Source organism: Rhincodon typus, chromosome 44, assembly GCF_021869965.1.
Source record: "Rhincodon typus isolate 14 chromosome 44, sRhiTyp1.1, whole genome shotgun sequence".
NCBI lineage: Eukaryota > Metazoa > Chordata > Chondrichthyes > Orectolobiformes > Rhincodontidae > Rhincodon > Rhincodon typus.
The window spans coordinates 1995257-2004508 of NC_063375.1; the positions used below are offsets into that span (position 1 = coordinate 1995257).

The 9252-nt window shown below is 49.8% G+C and overlaps 1 protein-coding gene across 2 annotated transcripts; it reads right to left on the reverse strand.

Moving 5' to 3' along the window:
* Positions 1-2933: 2933 nt before the first annotated feature.
* On the reverse strand, positions 2934-8791 carry praf2 (PRA1 domain family, member 2). 2 transcript variants are annotated; one of them, XM_020523946.2, is made up of 3 exons: positions 7948-8791; positions 6016-6233; positions 2934-3978 (listed from the first exon to the last, which is right to left on the reverse strand). In XM_020523946.2, the coding sequence occupies exons 1-3, from the start codon at positions 8133-8135 to the stop codon at positions 3839-3841; spliced, it is 546 nt and encodes a 181-aa protein (XP_020379535.1). In that variant the 5' UTR covers positions 8136-8791; the 3' UTR covers positions 2934-3838. The 2 variants fall into 2 exon arrangements, with proteins under 2 accessions (XP_020379535.1, XP_048475850.1); XM_048619893.1 differs by lacking the exon at positions 6016-6233.
* Between the last annotated feature and the right edge of the window lie 461 nt (positions 8792-9252).

A 9252-nucleotide genomic window follows, 5' to 3' on the forward strand; every position in this document is an offset into this window, starting at 1 on the left:
CCCCCATTTCTGAAGAAGCATCTAGGCCCGAAACGTCAGCCTTCCTGCTCCTCTGATGCTACTTGGCCTGCTGTATTCATCCAGCTCTACACCTTGTTATCTCAGATTCTCCAGCATCTGCAGTTCCTACTATCTCTGTTACTGCATTGGTGAGATTGCACCAAGAGTGCTGTATACACATTAGTCCCTTTGGGAGAGGCATTAGCCTAGTGGTATTATGGCTGAACTACCAATCCAGAGACTCATAAACTAAACTCTTTCACTGAGGTAACGTTCCTATAAATGTATTCTAACCAATCTATTTTTCTCAGACAGACGAGACTTGTTACAGACTCCAGCCATTCTACTTCTAATAGCCCAAAAACTTTTTAACTAATTTCTCTACATTTTGTTCAGCCAGTTTTTTATTTTCTTCTTTCAGCTGAATCCTCTCCTTAACCTCCTCAGTGAGCCATGGTTGGTTTACCCCTCTTTAGAACTTTTCCTCCTTACTGCGATGTATTTTGGCCTGACAACCCACCTTATTTTGGTGAGCTCGTCCAGCCTACACAACCCTCCCTGTCGCTGTAATGTCGTCCAGTCACTAGACCTCACTCTGACCCTGACAGCCCTCCTCATCTCTGTAACGTCCACCAACCCCGAAAATAAAACCTCATTAACAAATTACAAACTGCAGTTGCTGGAAATCCGAAGCAAAAACAGAAATTGCTGGAGAAACTCAACAGGTCTGGTAGCATCCGCGGAAAGAAAACAGAGTTAATGCTTTAGGTCTAGTGACCCTTCTTTAGAACACTCACCCCCAAAATGTTAACTTTGTTTTCTCTCCGCAGATGCTGCAAGACCTGCTGAGTTTCTCCAGCAATTTGTTTTTGACCTGAAAAATCTAAAGTCTGCAATCTCCTCCAGACCCTACAATTCTCCCTAACTCCATAACTTCCTTGAGCCCCTACAATCCTTACTCTGTAAATCCCTTCAGCCCGTATTCCAGTCCTCTCTGTGCAGCCTTCTGCAATCTTCTCTATCTCTGTAATGTCCAGCCCCTACAATCCTCCCAATTCTGGAACAAGAACAGGAGTTGCTGGAAAAGCTCAGCAGGTCTGGCAGAATCGGTGAAGAAAAAGTCTGAGTTAACATTTTAGGCCTGGTGACCCTTCCTCAGAACATCCCATTTCTGTAATTTCCAAAAGTCCATCCCTCTACTTCTCCAACCTGGTCACCAGCCCTGGCCACCATCCTGGAGCCCAAGGTGAGGTTACAGCCTCCACCCTCCCCATCTATCTTTCAGCATTTTCATCCAGTTGACAAGGTGAGGATTAATCAAGGAGATAGGCTCAGTTAGATCATTTGTGATGGTACTGTGCCTTTAAGAGAGATGTGTTCTGTCCTGTTTTTATTGCAGAGGGGGTGTTGTCACAGTGGTACTGAGATGTCTCCCGAAGATGGGACAATTGGTAAACAGCTTTTGAGTTCTCCCTGGATTTTTATGAGAGAAAAGAATCTTGAGTGGGCAGGGTAAGGACTCACAAAACCTGTGAAGACTTTTAGTTTTGTTTTCAGTGAGTGAGAAGTTTTCTGCTGGTTGCTGAGCTGAAAGCTTGAGTTCTGAGCTGCTAGAGTGAAGCCTTAGACAGCGACGCATCCTCTTCAAAATCCAAAAGGGGCAGATTGTTCCTTTCTTCAGGACTGGAGAGAGACAGCACACGAGAATTGTAACTGTTTTTGAACTGTATATTTTGATGTTATTTGAACATTTGATGATTAGTGATTAAATTACACATTAGTAGTTAAATAACACGTTAAGTATTTCCATAGTGTTATCGTTGTACCAACTTTTTAGCTGTGTTGTAAGAAGAAAGTGCATTTTGATTAAAGCCGAGTGGTGGGCCAATTGAATCACATCTGGAACACAGCACTTTACACTTGCCTTTAAATAAAAGTTAAGGTTTAGTCTGTCTCCTTACAATACTTGAGCGGGGGTGAGGATGTCTGGTATGGTCTATATCAGAACCTGGGAAAAACCTTCTGAGGCACAGGAATTGGGGTAAGGGAGAGGGGCAATTGGAATAGGAGAACACCAATGCAGGGAAGAGAAATGAACTCGGCAGCACTTATACACTTAATGATAGGGTCCTGGGGAGTGTTGCCAACAAAGAGATGTTGGGGAACAGGTACATAGTTCCTTGAAAGTGGAGTCGCAGGTAGACAGGGCAGTGAAGAAGGTGTTTGGTACGCTTACCTCTATTGGTCAGTACATTGAGGATAGGAATTGGGAGGGTCATGTTGCAACTGTACAGGCCATTGGTTAGGCCACTTTTGGAATACTGCATGCAATTCTGGTCTCCCTGTCATTGGAAAGATGTTGTGAAATGTGAAAGGGTGCAAAAGAGATTTCCAAGGATGTTGCCAGGGTTGGAGGGTTTGAGCTACAGGGAGAGGCCGAATACGCTGGGGCTATTTTCCCTGGAACGTCTAGGCTGAGGGGTGACCTTATACAGGTTTATAAAATGATGAGGGGCATGGATAGGGTGAATAGCCAAGGTCTTTTTCCAAGGGAAGGGGACTCCAAAACTAGAGGGGCATAGGTTTGAGGTGGAAGGGGAGCGATTTAAAAGGGACAACTTTTTCACGCGGAGGGTGATATGTGTATGGAATAAACTGCCAGAGGAAGTGGTGAAGGCTGGTACAATCATTTAAAAGGCATCTGGATGGGTATATGAATAGGAAGGGTTTAGCAGGATAGGGGCCAAATGCTGGTAAATGGGACTAAACCAATTTAAGATATCTGGTTGGCACAGACGAATTTGACCAAAGAATCTGTTTCCATGCTGTACAACTCTATGAGCCATACAGCCCTAGTTTACTTGAAATGATAACATCGCATACAAAGGTTCCCTGAAGTTTGTGTCAGTTTAAAGAAAAACTATTCACTGAACTGTACATGCTAGTGTCCTGACACTAGAGGGAATAACTTTTAATATAATGCCAAGGTGTATATACATAAAATATAATATTACACATATACTCATACATTGCAGAGACAAGCAATGCCTGGAATAAGGCTGACAGACATTATCGAGAACCAAAAATGTTTAACAGTTCCTGCCTGGACAGAACCAAAACCATTTAAACAGTGATCCATCAATAATCCATAGTCTCAGTCATTTAACAAAAGGCAAGAACTCGGTCCATAATTAATTGTTTTCTGGGATTGTTGCGCAGATGGCTTTTTAATTCCTCGGTTTATCACCTCCCCCTCCATGACATTAGATACAAAGTAAAGCTTTCTCCACTCTGTCCCCATTGCATACTCTCAGGACAGGGAAAGCATAGGGTTAGTTACAGAGTAAAGCCCTCTGTACTCTTTTTAAACTGTAAGTAAAACTGAAAGTAAATCTTCCTCAACTCTTTTAAGCTGAAAATAAAATTCCTGGACGCCGTCGCGATCAAGCACTCCCAGGACAAGTACATCATGGGGTTAGGTACAGAGTAAAGCTGCCTCTACATTGAACCCATTACATAGATACAGCACAAGGTTATATGCAGAGTAATGGGGAGATAGTTCAGCCATGCATGAGTATCCCAGGAATAAGATTTGCAGAGCTTGAGAACAACCAGGGACAGAGAGACACCAAGACAGACACTGGAGATGGAGATGTGGGCTGGTTAACCAACACCCTCTCCTTTGGACCCAGGTTTACTGCGAGGTATAAGGTGCGAGTGTGTGGGGGAGCAGGGAAATGTACAAGATGCTGGATTATTGGCAGTGAGTCTGAGAGAGCAAAGCAATGACACCCAGCTTTCTTCCTGATTCGCTGTCTGCAATGTCTCCTCCTGGCGTTTAGGAACCAGCCTCTTGCTCTTGTCCCAGAGCTTCCAACAGGATCCCCATAGGTGTCCTCTTCAACCCGATGCTCTCGATCTTGTTCTCGATTTTGTTCTTCAGATTCCGGAGGCGCAGGGAAGCATGGATTATAATTACTGGAGAGGGAGCAAAATGGGAGTGAGTTAAGAGTTCACAGCCAGATGGTGCCAAAATTCAGAGACATACAATGCGTCGACTCCCGCTCTCTCTGTCACGCACAAACGTGTCGACTCACTCTCTCACGCATAGACGTGTTGACTCGCTTTCTCTCGCACAAACGTGTCGACTCGCTCTCTCTCTCACGCACAAACGTGTCGACTCGCTCTCTCTCGCGCAAACGTGTCGACTCGCGCTCTCTCGCGCAAACGTGTCGACTCGCGCTCTCTCGCGCAAACGTGTCGACTCGCGCTCTCTCTCGCGCAAACGTGTCGACTCGCTCTCATGCACTCACGTGTCCACTCGCACTCTCTCTCTCGCGCAAACGTGTCGACTCGCTCTCTCTCACGCGCAACGTGTCGACTCGCTCTCTCTCACGCAAACGTGTCGACTCGCTCGCTCGCTCTCTCTCTCGCGCAAACGTGTCGACTCGCTCTCTCTCACGCGCAAACGTATCGACTCGCTCTCTCTCTCACGCGCAAACGGGTCGACTCGCGCACTCTCTCATGTACAAATATGTCGACTCGCGCGCTCTCTCTCATGTACAAATATGTCGACTCGCGCGCTCTCTCTCATACATAAATGTGTTGACCCAGTCTGTCTCTTGTACAGGTATGTACATTCACTGACCCTCTCACATGGACGCACAGATCTTTCACACCTCTATTGCAACCCGTCTCAGTGTTCTCTGCTGTAAGCTTGAGAGTAGAGAGGAGATTCGAAATGAACAGCATTGGGATAGGGAGCAAATGAGAAATGCGCTGGAACAGAGGAAAGGGAGAGGTGGTTGGCTCGGGAAAGGCAGGGAGAAAAAAAAAGAGAAGACAGGAAGATGGGAGCGGAGGAGCAGAGTTAAAGGGAGAGAGGAAAGAGGTAGCCCTAGGTGAGATGCATGTTCAGAGAACCAGCACAGGCACACTATGCTGAATGGCCTGTGCTGTAACATATGCGTGACTGATTCCATGATAATGTCAGGGTGACAGGCAGACGTTACGAGGATGGAGAGATCTTGAGGAGATGCGCAGGTCACAGTGGGAGGAAGAACAGGAGAAGAAACCAAAGGAAAATTCCTCACAGGGAGGGTGCAGTGACTGACCCACATGCAACTGAGGGGAGGGAGTGGGGGGTGGGCTGGGCAGGGAAGTGGGAGACAGACAAGGGCATAAAGCAACAGACTAAAAGGTACATGAGGAGATTGGGGAACGGGAGGTGAAGGGATAACAAGCAGCAGAGAGGTGAGGGAAGTGGTGTATTGGAGGTAACAGGGGCAAAGTGAGGAAGAGCGAGGGAAACACTGTGCAAATTTCCAGAAAGCAAGTGTCAAGGCTCCACATTAAAGGTTCCTGTGCAGAATAAAAGCTGATGGTGTCAGCGGCTGGTAACTTGGATAGATGACTGCCTGGCAAACATGAAACAGACAGCAGGATGGCAACAGGTGATGAGTCGTAACGGCTGGTGCTGGGATCTCAACTATTCACAATTCATAACGACGACTTGTGGAACGGTGGCTCAGGGGTTAGCGCTACTGCCTCAAAATGCCAGGGACCCGGGTTTGATTCCAGCTTCGGGCAAACTGTCTGTGTGGGAGTTTGGACATTCTCCCCCCGCATCTGCGTGGGATTCCTCCCACAGTCCAAAGATGTGCGGGTTAGGGTGGCTTGGCCATGCTAAATTGTCCACAGTGTTCCAGGGATGTGTAGGTTAGGTGGAGTAGCCATGGGGAATGCAGGGTTACAGGGATAGGGTAGGGGATTGGTGGCAGGTGGAATGCTCTTTGGATGGTCAAGGGTGGACTTGATGAGCCGAATGGTCTGCTCCTGCGCTGGAGGGATCCTATGATCTCAATGAAGGTACAGAGGCTAAATCTGTTGATGAGACAGGAAGGGGGGAATACAAGTCAGAGACAGAACAAACAGTGATGCACTGGCAAGCCAGGGGAACAGGCTAGGTGGAGGTCAGAAGGGTCCGGAGTGATGTTGCGGTGAGCAGACACTCACTGAGCATGGGGAAGGTGATTCCGAAGAGAAAGACAGCGACGCCCCCAACCACAGACAGGAGGCAGTAACTGGCCAGCAGCACGGCTAAGAGACACAGGGTCGGGTGGTTCCTGCGTAGTCTCCGGATTGCTGCCTTGTTCTCTGCCGACCACACAAAGCCCAGGAAAAGCAGCGTGACCACCAACCCTCCCAGTAGCGTCTTCAGCGGCTCGATGTACCTACGACAGGAGAGGCAGTGGTTCAGGCGAGTCGACAGGTCTCACTCTAGCTCTCTACTGTGACATACCAGATCCGGCACCACCTGCTGCTTGGCCAGCAGTTGCAAGGTGGTGCCCCCAAGCTGTTGGAGCTTGCAGCTGCACGGTGACTGTTCACATAGCGGCTAAAAAACAACTACGGTCAACTTGGCAAATCATAGTACACAAAGTGGGGCTGCACATTGGTTAGGCCATTTGCGGAATACTGAATTCAATCCTGATTTCCCTGCATTCGGAAAGATGTTGTCAAACTTGAAAGGGTTCAGAAAAGATTTACAAGGATGTTGCCGGGGTTGGGTTTGAGCTATAGGGAGAGGCCAAATAAAAGCTGGGGCTTTTTTCCCCCCCTGGAGCGTTGGAGGCTGAGGGGCGACCTTATAGAGGTTTGTAAGATCATGAGGGGCATGGATAAATAAATGTGGAGCTTGAAAAGCACAGCATGGGTCAGACAGCATCGGAGGAGCAGGGAAGTCAATGTTTTGGGCCAAAACCCTTCATCTGGACCGACTGACAAAGTTTGACGGGTGACAGTGCAGAGACAGCTTTACTCTGTATCAAACCCTATGCTGTCCCTGTCCTGGGAGTGTTTGAAGGGGGACAGTGTAGAGGGAGCTTTACACTGCATCTAACCGTGCTGCCCTTGGTGTGTTTGATGGGGGACAGTGTAGAGTCAGAGATAACACAGTGTGGAGCAGGATGAACACAGCAGGCCAGGCAGTATCAGAGGAGCAGGAAAGCTGACGTTTCGGGTCAGGACTCCTGTGAAAGGTCCCAACCTGAAACGCCAGCTTTCCTGCTCCTCTAATGCTGCCTGGCCTGCTGTGTCCTTCCAGCCTCACACTGTGTTATCTCTGACTCCAGCATCTGCAGTTCTTACTATCTGAGTGTAGAGGGAGCTTTACTCTGTACCTAACCCCGGTCTGTCCCTGTCCTGGGAGTGTTTGATTGGGGGGGATAGTGTAGAGGGAGCTTTACTCGGTATCTAACCCCGTGCTGTCCCTGTCCTGGGAATATTTGATGGGGGACAGTGTAGAGAGAGCCTTACTCTATATCTAACCCCGTGCTGTCCCTATCCCTGGGTGTGTTTGATGGGGGGGACAGTGTAGAGGAAGCTTTACTCTGTATCTAACACGGTGCTGTCCTTGGGTGTGTTTGATGGGGGGGACAATGTAGAGGGAGTTTTACTCTGTATCTAACACGGTGCTGTCCCTGTCCTGGACGCCTTTAAATGAGGACAGTATCAAGGGAGACTTACTTCCAAAAGAGTGGAAAAGAATATGTGAAGGCGAAAACAAAAGTCCCGCCCTCCTTACCCCATCCCTTTAATGCCAGACTATCTGACCACGTGGCTGTGCTGCCTAGGTGACAGCCGCCTTAGCCAATCGGCTCAGCAGATGACCCGGGGGCGTCACTCACGTCTATTGGAGAATTCACTGCGAGCCCGCCCGCTATCACCCTGATTGGCACGGCGCTAAAACAATCGAAGACTAGGCAGCGTGTGAGTGACAAGGGGCTCAGCCAAAGGACAGCAAGCCCGCACTGACGCCGACTGTGATTGAACCGAAGTCCTGCTTGACATGTGTGCCAGCCAACTGGCCCGCACCGCTGCCCTGATTGATCACGCTACCCACCAATGGGGGAGAAGTGTGGGTGTGACTAGTAGGCAGGTACCCACCCGACCAGCAGGAGAATGGCGGCGACGGTTGCCAGATAATTGGTCTGGTAGTAGAGCAGGTTATTGATCACCCGGTTGTTCCAGCGCAGCGGGTCCTTCAAGTCCGGCAGGCTGAAGCGGGCCGAGCTACAGACAAAGTCGTCCAGCGTGCGGAGCGGCGGCAGCTGCACCTCGGAGCTGCGGGCCATGGCGGGAGGTACTGTGGGGCGGGGAGGTGGAAGAGTGGACACCGCGTCTGTCCACAACCCCGCCTGACAACTCCCGTCACTGCGCCTGCGTGGCCGCCGGCCCCGATTGGGAGTGTCGCGGCAACGCGCACGTGCTTGCCCGACCCTCCACCCCCTTTTGCCGTCATTGCGCCTGCGTAGCCGGTGGACCCTGCAGTCGGACCGCGGCCGTACGCATGTGCCCACCCGGCTCTTCACCACACTTCCGTCAGTACGCCTGCGTGTCAGCCGGCCCCCGCGGGAGGCTCGTGGCAGCGCACATGCGCACGCCCGGCCATTCGCCGCCCTCGCCGTCACTGAGTCAAGCGTACGATTACGTCAAAAGTAGATTACGTCATACGTAAATGACATCCAATATAAATTCCTGCACTTGCTGCGTGCCTGAGACAAAAAGGTGAAGTGCTGGGAGCGTGCAGCAGCATTTGGAAGGAGGCAGGCTGATTTTTGACCCACACTGCGAAGAATATTCTCTAACTGTGGGTCTGAATTTTGAAATTGTGAGCTAGGAGTGAGATGAGGACGAACTTTTTCACTCTGCAAGTTGTTAGGCTTTGGAATCAGCTGCCTGAGACTGTGGTGGAGGTGTTGTGTGCGCGGTTTTGAAAGGGATATACATCTGAAGGATACGAGTTTGGAGGAAACTGGACTTGTTGGGCCGAAGGGCCTGTTTGCGCACGGTTCTATGTAGAGGTTCTACGATATCTCTATGAAAACACACGGAGGATGGGACTGGCTGGGTGGCCGTTACGGGGCTCGATGGACCGAGCGGCCACCTCCTGCACTGTCACATTCTATGAGCGTGAAATCGCGGCCAGGTTACTGCACAAGAGGAGGTTGCTGTTGCCACAAACCCGGAGACTTCAGTGAGAGAATCCCAGGTTACGAGGGTAAAGGCAGGAGATTGGAGTTCAGGATTAGCAGCCCAGCTGCAATCTCATTGAATGGCGGAGAAGACCTCGATGGGCTGAATGGCCCTCCTTTGTTTTATGATGCCATGCTGTGCCCACTGTCACCTGTCGCATTTTACCCATTCCCCTGGCAAATCTGTATCTACCAGTCATCTCTGCACGCCTCACCC